Source organism: Austrofundulus limnaeus, unplaced genomic scaffold (assembly GCF_001266775.1).
Source record: "Austrofundulus limnaeus strain Quisiro unplaced genomic scaffold, Austrofundulus_limnaeus-1.0 Scaffold2, whole genome shotgun sequence".
NCBI lineage: Eukaryota > Metazoa > Chordata > Actinopteri > Cyprinodontiformes > Rivulidae > Austrofundulus > Austrofundulus limnaeus.
In genome coordinates, this window is record NW_013952404.1 from 9,663,428 (window position 1) to 9,683,951 (window position 20,524).

The 20,524-nt window shown below is 39.5% G+C and overlaps 1 protein-coding gene across 1 annotated transcript in view; it reads right to left on the minus strand.

Moving 5' to 3' along the window:
• Window positions 1–1,004: 1,004 nt before the first annotated feature.
• Window positions 1,005–20,524, minus strand: part of asap3 (ArfGAP with SH3 domain, ankyrin repeat and PH domain 3) — a 29,027-nt gene continuing 9,507 nt past the window's right edge. The window contains exons 3-26 of the mRNA XM_014015395.1: window positions 18,814–18,959; window positions 17,613–17,687; window positions 16,033–16,082; window positions 15,443–15,566; window positions 13,553–13,638; window positions 13,146–13,221; window positions 9,777–9,863; window positions 9,543–9,652; window positions 8,732–8,801; window positions 8,545–8,632; window positions 8,303–8,351; window positions 7,567–7,733; window positions 7,350–7,483; window positions 7,149–7,240; window positions 6,872–7,052; window positions 5,946–6,031; window positions 5,730–5,845; window positions 5,588–5,655; window positions 4,063–4,170; window positions 3,495–3,705; window positions 3,143–3,416; window positions 2,856–3,039; window positions 2,582–2,710; window positions 1,005–2,372 (exon numbers count right to left, since the gene is read on the minus strand). Coding sequence (XP_013870849.1) covers window positions 2,298–2,372; window positions 2,582–2,710; window positions 2,856–3,039; window positions 3,143–3,416; window positions 3,495–3,705; window positions 4,063–4,170; window positions 5,588–5,655; window positions 5,730–5,845; window positions 5,946–6,031; window positions 6,872–7,052; window positions 7,149–7,240; window positions 7,350–7,483; window positions 7,567–7,733; window positions 8,303–8,351; window positions 8,545–8,632; window positions 8,732–8,801; window positions 9,543–9,652; window positions 9,777–9,863; window positions 13,146–13,221; window positions 13,553–13,638; window positions 15,443–15,566; window positions 16,033–16,082; window positions 17,613–17,687; window positions 18,814–18,959 — 2,786 coding nt within the window. The 3' untranslated portion in view covers window positions 1,005–2,297. The remainder of the gene's footprint in view (window positions 2,373–2,581; window positions 2,711–2,855; window positions 3,040–3,142; window positions 3,417–3,494; window positions 3,706–4,062; window positions 4,171–5,587; window positions 5,656–5,729; window positions 5,846–5,945; window positions 6,032–6,871; window positions 7,053–7,148; window positions 7,241–7,349; window positions 7,484–7,566; window positions 7,734–8,302; window positions 8,352–8,544; window positions 8,633–8,731; window positions 8,802–9,542; window positions 9,653–9,776; window positions 9,864–13,145; window positions 13,222–13,552; window positions 13,639–15,442; window positions 15,567–16,032; window positions 16,083–17,612; window positions 17,688–18,813; window positions 18,960–20,524) is intronic.

Consider the following 20,524-nt stretch of genomic DNA (forward strand, 5'->3'; position numbering starts at 1 on the left):
CTCCAACGCCTTCTCTTGTAAATACTCACCTGTGCCATTCCTCATCACACGTTCAGTTTTTCATCTGGACCCAAGCTTTCTCACCTCGTCACTGGAAGTAAGCAAACGCAAGTTTTATCTTCAATCTGTATCTCTTTAACTACAAGACTTGGATACTCACCTGTCGATCTCCTCCTCCTCAGATTTGGATCCCTGCACATTCTTCTTCACACCTGTAAAATAAACATTGTTAATATTTTTGTAACTTGGTTCCCTGTGAGTTTCCTTGCTGGTCTGCTCATCTGCCTTGACATGTGATAAATATATTCACTGAGAAAAATGGTGACGTGTTCAATACTTATTTTACCCGCTGTATTTCTGCTTTAAACCTTCATGTCCGCACAAGTAAAGCTTATCTAAGATATTAATGAGGACATACATTAAAATGAAGTGAAACTGTACAAAAAGTGTTCTTAGGCTCAGGCATGATGTTTCCATGTGCTGGCTGGTTACGTAAGTGACAGGTTGGGATTTTATTTTCTGACTCTTGGACAGAGGGTCAGAGCAAAGTGTCATCCAGATGGAGGCGAAATGAAGCTGCTGCAGTGAAGTCTGAAGGGATTTAGATTAGGGTGGGATGCTGGTAAAAAACATAGCTTCAGAGTATCAGAAAAAAAGGTGAATGTGTTTTATTTCAGAATGTACTTTTATAAACCCTGATGGACAACTATAAAACTGTTTTTACACGGTTGTGCTTTAAAACCTATTTTAAATTATCTGTATTTTAGGAGCAAATATATGTTTATTTTATTCAAATTATGAGATACTGCCATTTTCTGAGAACATGTTTTATATTCTAATATTAGATTATATTTTAATACACAATGGAATGTCCAAAAGGTGTTAAGTATAAGTTTTGGTCACATTTTTTTCATTTCCATCCTCTATTAAATTAACCCAGTATGTACTTATGTTGAATATAAGAGACTTGGGTTTGAAAAGATACCAGATTATTTACATTAGCATTCAATTAAACACTTTTAATGTGTATGCTACAAATACACTCACTGAAATGAGCTAATTAGTTATTTACACTTCACACAGTTCCTACGTACAGTGACAATCTGACGCAGATGCCCCCGCCGCCTCACGCATCTGCTAACTCGGCTGTCTGATTTCTTTAGTTAATAACCAACACTGTAACCAGATCATATAAACAGAAACAGTCAAGTGCAAAAAAAAAAAAAAACACTCAATCTGTCTATTCCCTTATTTTGTGACATTTGGATGACTTGCACAAAAATAAACACATCAAACTGGCAACAAAAAGTAACACTGTCCTTAAAAATGTATATCAAACATTAAAACATACTATTACTACATCAGGTTTACACAAATATGTAAAAAACCTTTTGTAAAGTGAGTGAAATGTGCAGCGTGGGTATCTATAAAAATAGAAGTAATGACGACTCTACCAAAATCTTTTCTCCCATAATGCACCCTGAATCCTGGAAGCTTCTCTGTGTGCAAGCGTGCCATGTAAAGAAAGCTTGTGTTTGCTGAACAAATGACTGCGGTGGGAAGGGGGTCCTAACAAGCCATCTTTAAGAACCTTTTCCTGGTAGAAGAAAGGGTCCTCCCCCATCCCTTATCACACCGTGGCTAGGTTCTCCTGAGACTGATGCCTGGAGCCAGGAGAAAGTGGATCCTCCACTCTGTCTGCAGCCGGTCGGCTCCAAGTCTCAGCCGTCTCGTCGGCCTGCACAGACGCCTGGCGTTTCTTTGAAGACACACACGTAGGCACGTCCCGGGCTGGTGCTGCAGCAGACCCTGGGCAGGGTCGAACTTTAAAAGTCTCATTATACAGTGATTTAAAAACACTAGACAAAATAGAAAGCAGCTACATCCCTGTTATAACAGCTGGCTCTGCTAACGCCTGCAGAGGATTCCTCTCAAAATTTAAGTGCCTAAAAGGGTTTTTGCCCCGAAGGAAAGTTTTGCCTCTATGTACAAATAAATCCTTGTTAACGTAAACGTCTGCAGTGCAAATGTTTGATCAAAAGCATGTTCGCTCAAATCAGCCACGATGCTTTTATCCTCGCTCCGCTCGATTGTGGGTAAAGGTTTGTGGTGACAGTTGACTTGTTTCTGAGATGAATAAATGTTTAAAAGAGTAATGAATCCTTGACAAGGTTATTTACAACTTTAGGAGCCCTTTGGCCAGTAGATCCTCATGTGGAAACTCAAAGTTACAGTCTTTTCCTGTCTATAAAGTCCACTCTGTGACAAAGCTCCACTGGTTCAGAAACGCATCCTTGTCAGTCTGTTAGTCTGTGTACATAGTTGACAGGAAAGGTCCCACTTCTTGATGGGTCTCCTTCAATGTGTCCAACCTGTGAGGAAAAAGGAACAATGCAAAGTTTATTATCTTAAAACAAACAAAAAAAGTCTATGGAAATGTATAAGATTAGTCCTGGTTTATGAAGAGTAAATTACATATTGTGGATATTATTTCACCAGAGAGTCTGTGTGTGCAGTTACGCAATTAAGCCCTAGAAATAATAACAATAATAAAAATGAAATAAACTGTAGTTTTACTTACCCACCAGTGGGAGTCATTAGCTGCCGTGACCACAATGACTTCATCTTTAAAGAAAGCAAGCTGCTCAGAGCTGACTGCTCGGCAGTCTACCAAAGCCTTGACACGCTTCTGTGGCCTGCTGCCAGAGACCTGCAGGAGACATGTAATCCAATTCTCAGTGTACCGTCAGAAAACTCATATTGACTGTGAAATCTCTCAGGATTTATTTTAAACTGAGAGCTGAAGACTGAAGGCTAAAACAACAACACAACGAGGTTCCTGTGTGAGCTGGTACCATTGCATTCCTGCGGGAGCGTGTGGCACAGGTCACGGTTGGTGAGGATGAAGAGGATGAAGATGGAGCGGAGGAACCTGTATTATTTTCCGCAGGGCTGCAGGATAACTCCTCCTGGCTTCCCACACACTTTCCATGGCTGCTTCCTCCACTGCTGCGACGGTATGAAGTGGTCTTCTCTGAACTAGAAATTTCACAAGATTATGAGGAATTGAAATAGTGAGAGAACTTCGCCCTGGAGGTATTCACTCAGATCCTTGCCATGCTCGCATCAGTTTTCTACTCACCTGACGGGTCCTACAGGGTTCTGAGGGGACACCAGTGTACTTTGTGACCCAGAACTAGCACTGGTTTGGCCATCCCAGGTCTGCCTGTGTGTCCTCTGAAGACACCCATGTCCACGCGGGGACCTTGGGGGTCTCCCACTCTGGCCTGGACTCTCTGAATTAGCGTGTCTCGATTGTGTCTGAGAAGTGGAGGTGTGGGTAGATGGGTTAGAGCTGCGTCGGGGGAGGTGGCTTCCATCTTGTGTCGTGGCTGAAATCTGAGGGTCTGAGCGACCTGTGGAGGTCAACACAACAACTGTAACACTACAAATCAGTGAAACTTGCAGTGAAGTGTTTTCAAACAGCAACACACCTCTTTGAACTGATTTAACGGGCAGTGGTGGTGGCACTGAAGCTCCAGAGGGGGCACTGTTGGCTGGAGGATTGTTGTACAGGAAGTCCAGGTTCTCATATGTCTGACAAGGCTTGGAACTCGAACCATTTATGTGGCTCCATCTGACAAAGGGAGAAACACCACCTCCGTTTGATTTTGGAAGGGAGCGGTTCTTGGACACTGGGCTCACCTGGAGGAAGGTAGAAATGATCTGAACCTCATAGTTCAAATATCAGGTTTAGTTTTCAGTCAATATCTGGACCGTTTTCAAAGTCTAAGGACGTTATTTACTGTGAATGTTCAGTACAGAAACATAAACAATGAAGCAGATACTACTTATCTAGACCAGAAAAAATAAACTGAGTACTGTCCATACTTTTCAAGACTGCACAGGAACTCTGTTTGTTGTTAGAAAAACGTGTTTTATCAACTTTTACACAGTGAGTAAAAATGTATAACTTTAATATTTCTACGAGCTTTGTAGACTAAAAGTTGAAGTTGGTAACAAGACGGTGTGTATGTGTGAGAGAGAATGTGTGTGTTTTACCTTCTCATCCAGGTCGTCTTCACTGTCATAAAACTCTTGAGCCTGAGTCTCCCATGGGAATTCCACATGAATCTGAGAGTTAAATTTACCACTTTGGGCCAGCTCCAGCTAAAAAATATACACAATGTACACAAAAACAGTGATAAACGCTTAGCAAGTTGTGTACATAAACTGTGCATCAATTTCATGTCAAATATGTTGTTTTTGTTTTTTTTTTCTTTCTGGCCGACAGATTTGGCATTTATTTTATGCAGAATGCCCTTCCTGATACAACCTGGGATTAAAATTTCATGTCTAATACATTTTAAATATTGAAGTCAGGTAGTTTGTAATGATAAAAATAAAATAGAATTTAAAGGAGACATATTTTAAATCCTCCTTTTTTACATTTAAATCAGTCAGTTGGGGTCTTTATAAAGTGGAACTTCAATGCTTTAGTCTGGATTCCTCCTTACTGTAACTCCACAAGCCCCTCTTTCACTTCTTTTCTGAGGTGTGTCTTAAATCAACTCTTTTTGTGGCTGTCTCTTTAGATCCAAACAAGGTGCTTCACACCTCACCTCTCTTCAGCTTCCGGTTCTTTCTAGTTTGATAGAGGGGGTTGTGTTATCTAGCTACGCAGAAACGTTTTAATTACAAATTAATGAAAATATGTCAACAACAGAAGACTTGGCCATCCAGCCTTACGTTGGAGCCAGAGGAGAATGAAGATGGACAAACTGTAGTTGATATGTCCAGACCTTATTTGGCAATTCTGTTGCAAATAATTTGACGTAATGGTTCAGAAAACATCATAGGTAATAAAGAAAATTGAACAGGTTGAAAAATATGACCCAAATAGAATATAAAGATATCTATGCAGCACCGGGAGAGACTAAAGTCAACTTTTCTGCACTCTTAAAGACTCCAAGTGTACAACAAAATGTACTTAACTGCTAAAAAAAGTGGATTTTGCATATGTCCCCTTTAAACTTTTGCCTTAATTTTGATTTTTGATTCTAGTTTTCTTGCTTTTTGCTCGTTTCCTTTGGTTTAAATTATAGCTTGGGGGTTCTGTGTGTGTTTTTTATGGTTTTTGAGGGCTTTTAGAAAAAAAGCTTGTTGGCATGTAAACACAAAACGACTGATGTCTGCATGTTTCATTTAGAATTAAATAAGTTTTATGTCCCCGTGTTTATTTATTTTTTTTTAATTTCAACTTTTTCACAACATCCTGTAAAACAAGGTCATTTACAATCAAACAGGATGTTGCATAAAGAGAGTGTGATACAGCGAGGCAGATGGCCGGTAAGAAAATAAAACCAGTTTATAAACGATGCACACTGGAGGCCTGATGCGGCTGTGCAGGGAGTTTTTTTAAGGTAGTATTTCCAGCTGTGGAAGCAGCATTGTTTTGTTTCTGGAGATGGCTTTCTGGCAGGTATTCTAATCCTGTAAACCGATCCCTCGTGTGAGCTCACTTCTGACAATGTGTGTTCTTTGAGAATCTGAAGTCTTCAAAGGCATGTGGAAAACGAGGTCTCACCAGATCGATGCACTGTGTGTGCTGCAGCCTCTTAGCAATATCTAGAGCGGTCTCTCCAGCTGAGTTCACTGCAGGAGGAAGAAAAACTGCCTTTACTTGCTGCTCTAGATAACTGAAATCTAATCAAGATAGTAACATGTACCTGTATGAATGGCTGCCTTTGCTTTGAGCAACAACTTGAGTGATTCAGGCTTGTGATAAAGGACGCTGTGGTGAAGCGCTGTGTTCCCTTCTGTTGTCTTCTTCTCCAGGCAGTTGCTGCGCAGGGCACATATGATGTCAACAGACGGTGTTAAACTTCACAAAAGACAACATACAATTTCCAAAGAGCAAATGCAACAAGCAAAACCTGTCCGACCTGTTCTGACAAAGGAAATCCACCAGGGACAGAGAGCTCTTCTCCTCAATGCGGACAGCGAGATGAAGAGCGGTCTCTTTGTTCCCCTGGAAGCAGAAGAAAGGAGAACAAATGAGGCTAATCTGTTGACCCTGAAATAGAGGCTCCGTGTGCAACCTCTTTTCCAAATCACTGAAAATGAAACTCTCATTCTTGTCGAATGTTCTGCTGAGTTTAAGTCAAAGGTTTGTTTCGGTGCTTTAAAAAGTGAAAACAGCTCTGAGGACGATCTATGTACGTGAGGTGCCAAAAGAGAGGAAGACGTGCCAGCGTAATTGAATAAGCTTGTCTCGTTTTCACTCTAGAGACGTGAGCTCTGACCTAAAAGCTGAAATAACTAAAAGCCAATTAACACAAACAAACAGCCTCTTACACTCACAAAGTAAACCATACTACACACACACACTGCTGTAGCTGATGAGGAAGTGTCTGACAAGACACTAGTATGATTAAAGAGAAGAAGATGAGGCGTCAGTTACGGAGAGGAAATAAAGAGGAGTTGAGGGAAAGGCCAAAAGAGATGGGAGTGACTCTGATGAACCACACACAAGAATGACAAAGCAGCACAATAAAAATCACATCCTGGAACAACTTAAGTATGGTCTTTCCACATCATGATGATTTATTTTTAAATTTCTGGCAATTTTAATCAAGTAAAAGAAGTGAGTTCTAAATGTTTCAAAACCTCACACAAAAGTGTCCAGAAATGTCAACAAAAGTGTGTGGGTGGCCTCGTCAGGATGTTCGTCACACTAAATGCACAACATCTGTGCAAGAGTCGGAGTTTAAATTTAGCCCTGTACGGGTTCAAAACACTCAGACTCTAACAAGACACGTCTTGCGATGGAACACAATCGTGGAAACCTCGAGGCTGTATTTCCTCTCACCTGTCCTTCGGGGAGCACGAGCGGCTTGGCCAGGTCAGCTCCCTCGGCGTAGAGCTGCAGGAGGGAAACCAGGTCCCGGCTCCTCACGGCGTCGTATAGCCGGCATGGATCGGACTCTTCTCTGCGCAGGACGTACCGGCGTTCGGCGTACTTGGCAACAATGTATTCTTTCCTTGCATTCCTGGTTTGAAAGGTTAAACGTGTAAAAACATTCTTTCCTAATCTTGGCCTTTTGAACAATCAGACTGATACAGATATTAAGAAAAGAGCAACTAACATGTCGCTTTGTGGCAACGGTTTGACAGAGTCATTGGGGAGGCCTGCCTCCATGATGTCATTGAATCTGGTGTTGCCAATGCTGACAGCCAGCTGGACACACAAAGAAATGTCAACATGTCAGAGAAAGTCGCACTGTTATTTAACATTTTTGATTATGACAACAAAAAATGATTTTTGTTTCTGTGAGTATATTTAGTACCAGTAGTTCTGAAGTGCTCAGCAGGTCGAGTGTGAGTGACTGAATCCTGGAGTAATGCACCCCCAGATCTCTGTGGATCCCAGAGCATTCGATACAAGTGAGGATTCCCAGGTTGGTGGACAACCACGTCGGGTCTAAAACACACCAAACACAAAAATGTTTCTCTGAACTAAACACAGAGATAATAAGGGAAACGAGATTAGACATTTCGTCTGACCCGGAGCGCCGCAGTCTGCACACGCCTCGTTGCCCGGCATGTGTCGAAGCTCTGCAATGATGGCTTGGGAGAGGTCCTGGAGCCCGCTGTCCTGAAGGTGAAGCTGATCTCCTCCCAACGCTGTGTTCAGCGCCTCCTCTTTACTGTTCTGCAGTACTGACATCCAGCTGAAGGAGAAACAGTGTCCGTGTGTTATCTGATTCTCGTGAGGTGGGAGGCCGTGGGAAAGCAGAGGACTCTTTCTTTAAAACATTAAAGGTTCGGTCACATCAGTCATTCCTGAGGCCTCAGAACTTTTCCTTTACGAACCGTTTTCATCTTCCTGTGAACCTAAACTCACAGAGCCCATCAAATTAAAGAAATCTGACTGCAGGCTGAGACAAAAAGATAAAGGCAAGGGATGCAAACCCCCACCCCCTATCATCTGAAACCACAACACATCAAAGATTGATTCCTTGCTTGTTGTCTGTGGCTACAAGTCCCACCCTGAACCAGCTGGGACACGGAGTCTGAGAGGGCAGATGTTTCTGTCTCTGCATCGCGTCATTTCTTTTAAACAGCATCTCATTTCAGGGCTCTGCTTTAAGTGGTAGCTGTGTGAACATTTCAAAGTTTCTTTTCAACACAGGCTGAGCTTAATTTAAAAGGAGCTCTGTAAGAACTCACTTTTGTAATGAGAAGTATGAGCTGAAAGATAAATAATATGTTATAAGTCAACAGTTGTTTCAGTGCTTACATCATGCATTCCTGTTCATCCTCTGCCTGGAAACGATACGTCCGGTTATCTGCAAAAAAAAGGAAATTCTGTTTGTAAATATTGTTGGCAGGAAAATACAAATTGCTCTGTGGAATATAAACTAAAGAATGTTTAATCTGAAAGTAAAATGCCACAGATCCTTATTTATGTTATTGTTAAAACCAAAAATGGAAGCTTTTACACAGCTGCTCTTATTATTGATCAAAAGAAAATGAACTTACGAGTGACCAAGTCAAAAGTTTTCTTGTCCTCTGGGTTGGGCCGGACCTGACAGGTGAGAAGGTTCAACTTGGCTGGTGGTCGATTGATCTGAAAACAAACATAAAATAATGGGTTGAGAGAAATGATTTTTGAATTGTGTATATTTGCCTAAAGTTTAGTCTATGTGGCAAATGTCAATGTCCTCACCGTACTGTGTGAAATAGTCAGGCACCCAAACTTGACTCCACATTTCCTCTTCTGCCAAACCTTCCTGATCCTGCAGGATTAATGAGAGATATTAAGATATGAATCTACTGATGTAACACTGCCATCTTGAGTTGTGTGCAACACCCCGTGAGCTGAAAGCAAGCATTAATAGTTGGAGCAGTTGGTCTAAAACTTATCCTTAATCCTGCTCACAGCACCTCACTACTGTTTTCATTATCTCGACTGAAACATGGTGAAAAGACTGAAAATGGGTTCTGTTTTCTGTCTGTGACCTGAGCATTTACTCTCTCCTCTATTTGTCCTACTGAACCACATCCCCCTCTTTATCACAGTGATCTGGCTCAGTGTATGTGTGTGTGTGTGACGCAAAAAATCTGGATCTGCTCTGTTAGCTACTCTGCCAAAAAACTCCTAAGGAGGGGCCCCTGCTTGACTCTTCATCTCACAGTAATGAAGACCAGATGGGGGCAGACAAAGCTGAGTCGGCCATTCCCAGTCTGTGCCAGATTTGCTCACTCTTTAAGTAACTCTGATCTCTTTTACTTCTTTTTAAATTGTGTTCTTGGCTTTGAAATATCCAAAATCCATATTTATATATAAATCTGTGATAAAGTCCTTTAATGTCGTAAGAGTTCAAACAGAACAGCACATTCACCTCATAATCCACATTTTGTTCTTCTTAACAGCAGTGACAAAACAAACCGTGTTCTCTTGTGTTTAATTACTGTTTGAACAGTCCCAACATCATTACTCTTGTTGAAACTGCTTAAAACTTGATGATTTTACACACCCATCACTCTTCTTCATCAGGAAACCAGATTTCTCAGTCCCATACGTCTTGTTTCCCTGTGGTTGGTGGATGCTGTACCCATTGCCCGAGTTCTTCCTGTTCAGATATTCCTAGGATAAAAACGGGCATTTCAAACGTAACTTAAACTGATGAAATAAGGATGTGCAGGAAGCCCACACAATATACTAAGTTTTTCTAAGTTTTACACAAATACAGTTTTAGAAATATGCATACCTCCTTGCCATCCACTTGCAGAAGCAATTTGAGAGAATCCCTCAGCTGAGTGAGCTGTTTGACATCCTCGTCTTGATCCACACGCATCTGCAACAAACACCGTGAAATTATTTAAAACTGCAATAAAATACAGCTGAATGAACGGCACATTGCATGTTTTCATTGTTTACCAGATAACTTGTGATGTTTTTTAATAGCAATGCAAAACAGAGCTAATTCTTTTTCATTGATTTTTTATGAAGACTCAAAGCGACTCTTCTCACATGTGACATCAGCAACTTTAACTTTTGGTTTTATTTTGTCCTGGAATGACCGAACAGATATGATCTGCACTTCCTTCTTGAGGCTGAGGTCTGGCATGTCTGAGCGGGTTTGAGTTCTGCCTTGGATCAACCAGAAAAACATCTAACGTTCCCAGTATCACAGTTAACAGCCTGTTTCCAGAGCTCAGCCCAGAACAGGGTATAAAGCAAAATTTGTGCAAAATAGAAACCAAACAAGAGACCAGTGGTTGGAGAAATAGGTAAGGGGGGAGGGAAAGTATGAAAACAAGGGAACATTTCAGCTCTGAAGAACATGTAAAGAGAGATTAATAACAGTATACTTTATAAGTTAACAGGGGGGAGTGTACGCAGAAGGAAACACACGTCTTTGACAGTTAAAGTGAAACTAAAGAAAGAAGGAATTCAAACACTGAAAAGGGTTTTGGTGCACTTTTTCTATGACAAAATCTGATTTGTTTTTTGTGTCTTAATATAAAATATTTAAAAATGGTACAGCTAGAGTGGCAGTGTGACTGGTTTAGATTGAAGGCAAGATATCTAGAACATGTGAGGTATGTGCATGTGTGGCATTCTGAGATAACATCAGGTTGTGATAATCAAAATAACGCACAAAGACAACATTGCTCTTCCTTGTGAATCATGAGTTTTGTTCCCCAAAATCAGAACAAAGCTGGGTAAGAATCTTAAAGGGATCCATGATTAATATGTATATGGTGATATAACGCTAGCTATGCATAAACTAACACCACATAGTATTAGGGATGCAACTAACAATTTTTTTAATAATCGATTAATCTGCCAAATCATTAAAACACTTAATTACATATAAGTAGATATAAATCAATTTAATTCCTGTATAAATTAGGGACGCAAGTTACTGATTAATGTGAAGTTGTCTGAAGTTGATTTAACTTATAGATTGACTAACAATTAATTTATAAGCAGCCATTTTCTTAAAAAAAAAACAGTTTTCTATTGAATCAAGAGGATCTTTTCATAACATGAAGGATTTGTTAAATAATATGCTAAATTAAAAAAATAAGCACATCATGAATATTTTCACAATTGATTTTGCCAGCTGTATTAAACACTGACTGGAAAAAAAAAGCAGATTTCTCATACATTAATAAACTTGGTTATTAATCGATTTTTATTGATTTGTTGTTGCAGCCCTTTAATATCTATATAGGGCTACAATAACGACTCAATAAAATTGATAAAAATCGATTATTAAAAGTGTTGGCAACAAATTTCATTATCAATGCATTGTGTCCCGCAGTTTATGCATCCCTCGCCATGTCGCAGAGCTATTTACGTCACCCACAGAGCATTGTCAATGCTGGCTGAGTTAAATAAAGTTTAGAAAGATGTCTTTTCAAAACAATACCTGTGAGGCGCAGGCAGTGTTTTGAAAGGAATTTTTTAAATATCTACAAATGATGGGTGCAAATAAAACGGATCGACCTAAGTCATCAAAAGTATGGGAGCACTTCACGCTTCGGATACATCACCTGAAGCCTAAACATGTCGAAGTCATCGATGAGGATGAAAGCAGCTCATTGTCAGGGTTTAAATCACTCTAACCAGAAAGATACACACTCTCCGAGAGAGACTTCAAACTTTAAACCAGTTTTTAAATTGTGTTGTTAGGCCAAGTAGAACTGGAGTTATGATAAAGAGTAAACGCTACATGAGACCTGCTCCAGAACCAGCTTACTGGGCCATAGAACACCGTTTTAGCCACAGAGAGAAGGCTGCAAAAAGTAAAGAATCAGAGAAAAATCACACATTTTAAATGTAAATAAATTCTAATTCTAATAATAAATTAATAACAGTTTTGCATCTGAAAATTATATTTGTTCTTTTGATCACTTTTCCTCAATTCAGCAGCCTAATTTTATAGAAATTTATTAGTAATAAATTTCTGTTTTATATTTTATAAATATATCCAAGTTTAATTATGCGTGAAAAATTCACATTTATTTTTCTGTCAGTATAACATAGCTTTTTTTTAATTCAGTATTTTATAAGATCTTTCATGTTATGGAAAGACCCTCTTGATTCAAGAGAAAATTTCAGGAGAGTTTTTAAGAAAATGGCCACTTATCAATTGTTAGTTGATCAATTTGATCAACCAACTTTAGATTAATTCATTAATTGACAACTTGCATCCCTAATTTACACAGAAATTTAAGTAGTTTATATCTACTCATATCTATGTAATTACCAGTAAGTGTTTTAATGATTTGGCAGATTGGTCGATTAATCGAAAAAATAATAACAGATTTATCAACTATTAAAATAACCAATAGTTGCAGCTCTAATATATTTATATGGCGTGGCGTTAGTTCTTGAGCTAACAATATTAGCTCAGCGCTAATGCAAAAGCTAACAGGCTAAACTGAGGTTCTTCTGTCCATGAAGCATCTTTGTCCTCCATTCACAATGTCAGTTGTAGGTTGAGTCTTTACGACATTATCCTGTCTGTCAACGCACTCTGGTTTTATTTAAAAGAACTGATGGTCAGATACTGTCCAAGATTAACCTCCAGGGCAGATAGAGATTGCACAGCCTCGCACCAGAAAACTTAGTGAACGTCATCATCTACCCAACATGCATTAATAGTAGCATTAATAAAATGGTGCCATCCAAGTGACATTTTTTTAATTCATAAAAATTAAACAGCCACAGAATTTTTACAGTCTTTGTTTTACAGCTAAAGTAAATGTTTACAAAAAAAATAGTTACAAGCAATCGTGGATCTCTGTAAAGGCTACCGTGAACTAAGAGCTTTAAATACAACTCTCAGTTGCCCATATTGAGTATTTCTTTACTGTTTCACCATCATTTATAAATGCAAAAAGTATTTTCTACACACACCCTTATATTTACAATATGTACAAAAAGGGGACATTTTTAAACAAATAAAGTAGGAACACAGGTTGTAAGTTCCCCTTTATGTGAGGTAAGTTAAGGCTTTATGTGAGGTAAGGTAAGGCTTTATGTGAGGCCCATCATTTTAAAAACTGTTTTATCCACTGAATGAAGATTAAGGAAGAAAAGAATGACAGCAGCTGCTGTTTACCGTGTGAATAGAGGAAGAAAGTTTCTCAATAAAGGGAGTGAGATTCTCTGCGGCTTTCAGCCCATCCTGAAAGAAACTGAAATCAGAAAAGAAAAACAAATATTGTTGAGTCATAATGGTATCATGAAAGGATTTTAGTTCTCAGCAACAAAACAGTCATATGCTTATGTTGTTACACTCATATACTCAGCTCCCACATACAACTCTTTGCAACCATAAAACAGGTAAATGGTTAACAGAAAACATCTAAACCAACGAGCCTCAAATAATACGCAGAATTCCTCACTGACCACAGCTCTGATCAGATCCACATGTTTTTCTCTGCCAGGTTTCTTGGTTTAACCTATTTCAGATGTGCAACAAAATGGCTATTGGACATAAAAAAATTATTGTTGGCAGAAACTGACCTGAGCTGGGCTTGAAAAAATTTGATAAGGCTTTGGAGAAGATCAGGACCCTGACGCACCTTCAGCTCCTGGATCTTCAGAAGATACTAAAAACATAAACAAAACCAGGTCAAATTGATGCTCAAAACCATGAAGCTTGAAAATGAAACAAGCATGAAGTCAGTTTTTAAAAGTAAAAATCAAACATTTAATTTTTGACATTAGAACTTAATATTCTGTGGTGTGGGTTCAGTAGCACACTTTGTAACAAACGTTTAGTGGTATCAAAGTTCATTAACCTCATTTAAACACTACAAGCTCTTACTGAACTTGGAAGACTGTAAAAGACTTTCACTTTGTAGGGAAGGAATAACTTCACTGTCCGCCACTTTCAGCCTGTCTCTCGTAGCACAAGCAGCCCTGGATATTTTGTATTCATGTGAAATAATTTTAATGAACATCAGTATTTGTCTGAACAGACAGGGAAAAACTGATAAACAGACTAAAGGTTTGGGATGGTGCAACAAGTAGAAATTACATTTCTCCTGTATCTGCTTTGGGTCTGAACAGCAGGGTTATTATTTTTCTCTCTAATTACACGGACACTGTTGAGAGAGGTGAAGATGGAAACTTGCCCTTGGTGAGATATCCTCCTGAAACTACAGGATATCACTCTTTTTGGGCACACACCTCATGTGGATGTCAACAGAGGCGACCTTTCACCTGACGGTGTCATCAGCCAAGGTCTGACCCGGAGGCCAACCTGCTGCGGCTGGATAGGGAAACATGAACTCTGGGCTCAGCTCTCCTAACGCACCCTGGGTGAGGAGAACATTTCAAATGAAGGCTGGACCTGCGATCAGAAACCTCTGATTCTCCAGTGGGGCCTTTCCTGCACAGGAACCGAGCCTGGAGATAAGGACAGGACCTGAAGAGTGAGGAATCTGAAAAGGAAGGAAGACTACTGTATCCTTTTGTGTGTGTGTTTTTATTTTGCTTGATAGTAGGCTAAATAAAACACAAAAAGCATGTGCAGAGGGAAATTCCTGCAGAATGGATCCGTCAAAAGAAAACCAAATAACTACAAAAAGCACTTTTATTGTGACATTAACTGCATCCTTTTTATCTTTGTAAAAAAGTTTGGATGCAAATAGTTTAATCGAGACTACTGGGCTCTTTTTCGTATCCTTGGTAAGTTTTCTCTTGATTTTTAATTCTCAACTGGTTCACTGCCTGATTACTCTAGCTGAGCTTACATGGGGTTTTAGGAAGCCTCCCTCTCAGGTTAGTCATGTTAAAACCTCAGAGAGGAGACACAGAGGAGYCTCAAAGCTCCCTGGGGCCTCCAAAAAGGCCTCCCAGCTATTGATAAAGTGATCCGCAGCCTTCCTGTCTCAATCCACTTCGGCTGGTTTTTAATTAAAATCCCACTCGTCTGGTAAGCTTGCAGGTTTCATAGTAATTTGGTCCTTGTTGACTTCCTCTGCAGTTATAGGAGGCGGAAGTGGCGTTAGATCTCTGATGGATTTTTCAATCAATGACAGGTAAAGTTGCTGGGAGATCTAAGTACTGGTTTCAGCAGGCACCATCGTGGTCTGCTGAAATATCACCTGTGAACAGCACCATCGGTGCATTTCTCGACATGCTCTTTCAGTTTTATGCTGTTAAATAAGAAATGTTTAAACATTTAATCCAGTTCTGAATTTCTTTTATAACTGATGCAGTAAATAATGTATCATTTTTGCTTCTGAAGTGTCCTTACAACGTCTCAAGATGAAAAAGGGGAAAGCTGACATTAGATGGAAAATGTAATCTGTAAGGTAGACCACCCACGTGAACTAAAAGAAGCCCACCTCAGGTAAGCATAAATGTCTGGGATTGAGTATTTTGACTGGCTCTGATTCCCCCCACCTCACACATCTGCAGCTGGAAGATCCTTCTCTCTCTTTCCATGTCCTCCCCCCCGTCCGATCCCTCTGACTTGATCAGCCCCAGCTGCTTTGTCTTCTCCTTCCTCTCCTTTTCCAGTTTCCCTCTGACGGAAGAAGGAAACACAAAAATAAGACAAACAAAAGATTATTCTTTTTTCATTTAGGTGTGTCACTTGTTTAAACACATCCAACCGTCTGAGTTAGTCTCAAAAACTAACTTCCTCAACTGAGAAGCTGGAAGGAAAACAAGAGGAAAGAGGTGCAGCCTACTTATATTATAAAACACTTTACACCGTCTTTCAAAGATCAAATGACAGCTGTAAAGTGCAGATGCCTCGGATATATTTCATACTGGTTTAATGTAGAAGGAACAAAGAGAATAAAGTTTTACCCTTCCAGTCTATGTCTCGCTAACAGCTTCAGCTAAAAGAAACATACTCATAAACCAATTATCTGCCCTATTATTTATACTTTTCTACTGAAAAACTATCAGGATTAAAAATCATGATGATTTAAAATACAGTCCAACTAAGTAGCCATAATGTGAGCAAAAATAAAAAGATGAATTACAATTTTATGTCATAATCCTTCCACCTCTTCTCCATATTTTTCTTGAGCTCCTGTAACAGAACAGAACAGAGGAGTTACAGCACAAAGACATAATTATTACTTGCAAAATGATGGCTTGAGTTTGATATTGCTAAACAGGATTTCTGTGGCACTTGGCCATTTTTTTTCATAGTTGGAAAGAAGAAAATTCAATGCAGCAGAGAAATTTAAAGTTAGGGCAGTGACAGGAGCTTACAAAAGACATTAGCCTGTTATTACTGGTTTGTTGGCAAATTCAAACACAGAAAAGTTTAGAACTGAAAAGCAGCTCGGTTTGAGTCAAGCTTACTTAATCTGCATAAATAACCTCCTTTTATCCATTATTTCAAAAGGCTCAAGAGTGATTATAACACAGACAGCTTTGTCTTCTTAGTTTAAAAAAATCATTCTAAAAGATAAGTTTTAATGTTTGTCAGTATAATCCTAAAATACAAATAAAATGGTCTACAAACCAAATGCTGTCTTTTTATATCAGTAATAAAGATAATCTGAACATACTAGAAGACAAAAAATTATTTCTGTGAGCCATTCCTTTCTTGTCTGAAATATAAAATTTCAACTGTGCAAAGAGTAGAATATCTGGGCTGTATGAAACAAAACCACAAATGCTTGTTTATATGATTTTGTTGTCAGATCTGTAGATTGTACATATTTTGTGTCCAGCTTGAACTTTATTATTAGTCTTTGTTTTTTATATATATATTCTATGTATTTTTTATTAGATTTAGGGAACCAATTATTTCTTACTCACTGATTGAATACAATCTTCTACAACAGGACAATATTTTGAAGTTTTTTTTCAAATGTTCAAATGCACAGATGCAATTTCCCTTTCCGGTTGTGAAGATCCATTAAAGAAGTCCTCATTCAGCTAGCAGAAGTTTGATTAGGACTCAATTAATTTGTTTTAAAGGTGGTATTTATTGAAACAAATAATACCACCTGCCACCCTTCAGGCAAAACCTCGGGTGATCTCAAGGTAAGAGGTGGGGATGACTCTCAGCTACTACCACACCAGATTTTAGCTTAATGTCTGTAAAACTGACCGAGGTTGTTACTGACTCCAAAGGTTAATCAGCTGTAGGTGTACATCTAATTATTTAATTAGGTTTCATTATAATTTGCCCAGTGGTTCATGATGTGTTTTGCTAACAATCACACACACATATCCTTGTACTTGCATCAAACTGAAGACTTTGTATTGACTTCTACTCATTTTTGTAACTGTATTTATGCCTAACCCAGACATTTTCCCTAAAACTAAGCATTACTGGTCTATTCCTAACCCTAAACTGAAACAAAACTTAACTCACACCATACCTCTAAACCTAACTAGTAAAGCACAGTACAGCTGCAAATAAAGTGAGGACATTGAAGAGGTCCTCACTTTACATCAAAGTCCTCACTCTGTAGTAGAAACAAGCACACACACACACACACACACACACACACACACACACACACAAACACACACACAGGCAACTACTGTTTATTGACATCCGTTTTTCATGGCGGTGGGTGGTGACGATTTCCATACTCACTAATCTACCATCCCGGAGTTCAGACTTCAGCACATTCTCCAGAGGAAAGGCCAAGATGTTGTTGAGGTTTTGCACCTGAAAAAGCCACAAACAAGTAAAGCAACGTCAAACATCCACGAGATTAGCAATCTCAAAAATATGTTAATTAAATTCAGCCCACTCTTATAGTACTGCCCAAAAGACTTGCATTTTTGGGAATGAGAATGACCAAACTCCAAAACATGGTGACGCAGACTTTTTGAACTCGTGAGTCATCAAAAGAAAACATTGGATGCTGAAGCAATACGAGTGTTAGAGCCAAGCAGCTGCATGATGCAATCATTTGTGTTACAGTAAAGATTGAGTTGAAGTTAACTAAAAGGAAATAACATGATGGATCTGGCAAGAATGAATCACAAAACACCAAAAAAGACCTCTACAAGTTGCACTTTCCTGTAAGATATGTTGTTAATTAGCACTAATTCCTGTCCTGCAGATAAATCAAATCATTAGTTTTGGCACGGGTCACTGCAACATCAAATATTCCCTTTTTTCCATGAGTTCCCACTTAACCACATACAGACTTAAAGCCGGTTTGTAAATGGCACTGCAGGTTTTCCAGGGTTTCTGGTGAATTACAGCCAAGCTGCTTTCCACTCTAAAGATAAATAATGTTCAACCATTTCCGGGAGCTGACGGCGGAGCTAACCTTGCGTATGTTGACACAGAGGCCCGGAGACCAATATTGTTTTTGTTGGCATTCAACCTCTGAGACTAGTTGATCATACATGTCATTCTTCCACAGGGAAATACCAGCTCATAGTGTCAACACATGACAGAAAATCAGTGCATGAATGCTTCTAAGCACACTGCAGAGCACAATGCTGATTTTGTTACACAGTTCCTTTAAAAAAAAAGTTGTAGTCTTTTGGGTGCAGTTTTCACATCTGTAAGGTCTATTCTCAGCTCTGAGAGCCTGACTGAAGCATAGCAGGGAGTGTGTGTGACGTATGGTGATTATGTTGTGGGCCGGATCACATGGAGGTCTGGGATGAATTATCATCTCCATAGAAACAATCGGTGGGATGGTTCTGGGCCTCCCGAGTCAGAAGACCTCAATGCATCGTGTTCAAATTACACTGCCTTTTCTAAATTATTTTGTCTTTACTATGAATCACTTATTCTGCACCTTCTACTTTCCATCTGCTCTTTCTTTCCTCACCAGGTTTTTGAAGAGGGACGTGACCTCTCTGGTAAATACAGCCAAGTTGAGGAAGCCTGTGGAGATTTCATTGTTGTCCTGGGTCAGGTGGCTATTCCCCAAGTTCTCCAGCAACTCAGTATAATGCTCCTTGTTTTCCACATGTGCTGTAAAAATCACACAAAAAAAAGGGTGTGGGCATAAGTACAGACAATACAAAAACTCAGACATTTGTTACTAATGCAGAAACCTTGACAAAGGCAGACAGACTTGTCCTGTTGCTTTGGAAATATATCAATGAGACAGACATGTGGGAGAAATTAGATTGGCTTTACACCCCTTACGTTACAGGAGACAGGCAGACACATAGAGATCCATAAATCTCTTGAAATACAGGTCCCTTTATGAAGGGTCAAAACCTTAGTACGTCAGAAGTTTGTGTAATTTATATGAACAATTAAGAATATGAGCAATAATGGAGCAGCTCAAGCAAGGAAAATGGACTTCTTAGTCAAAATATATGCAAAACCGTATGCAGAACTGAGCAAAAGTCTGGAATTATTCCTAATTTCTTAAGCAGTTTGCTTCAAAGTAGCCAGAGTTTCTTGTAATATTTAATCAATACATCTTCAGGTTTTCAAAGGTCAAGCTAAGTTCATTGGACTTTGTCTGCTTCTTCATTAATTTTCAGTCCAGTACCTGACCATTTCAAGAACGATGTTTATTTAAAAAGGGACATATCAAGCAAAACGCACTTCTTTAGCCGTTAAATGCATTTTGTTGTGTACTTGTTGTCTCTAGGAGTGCAGAAAAGTTAAATTTATTTTTCTTGGTGCTGCAAAGATATCTTTATTTCAACCTGAAAAGACTCACACACAGAAATGCGGCAGTTCAACAGTTTTATTGTTTTGAGAAAGTTCTTTGGCGCTCGAGCCCCGGCAGTAGACGTGGGTGCAGCGAACTACTGTGATCAGTTTAGGTTTTAGGAATAACGTCTCCCCCCCGGGGCTCGGACACTGGTGGTGGTGTGGAGGCCAGAGGGAAGGGGTAGCCAGGAAGAGTCTGAGATGAAGGTGGAGACGGGGTGGAGGTGGGTTGAACGAGTCAGGAGAGCAGCCTGATCCTTGGATGCTGGACCTTCAGACCTGGATCCCTGTGAGTTGATTGGTACGGTGAGGCGAGGATCTGACACTGATTGACTGCAGCTGGGAGCGTGACGTGGTGATTGGATGGAGCAGGTGAGGTGGAGAGAGTCTTCCAGTCTGAATTTACGCCTAGGCTTCATATTCTGTTTGTGTTATTTTTCAACCTGTTTATTTTCTGAACTATTGCGTCAAATCTTTTGCAATGGAATTACCAAAGAAGGTCTGGACTTACTAACAATAATTCTGTCATCCTTATTCTCCTCTCAGTCTGGATCAGACTTTGTCACCAACATGCAAGGCTGGATAGACCAGTCTTCCCTTGTTGACATCTTTTAATTAATTTGTAAATAGAATGTTTCTGCGCTGCTATAAATGTTACCCCCTCTATCAAACTGGAATTAACCAGTCTGGAAGATGGAGGGGGGAGGGGCATGAAGTGCCTCATTTGGTTTTAAAGAGACGGCATTAAAACCAGCTGCTTTTTGACACACCTCAGAAAGTGGTGAAATGGGGGCTGGTAAAATTACAATACAGAGGAATTCAGACCAAAGCATTGCAGTTCCACTTTATATTGAACCCAATTGGAT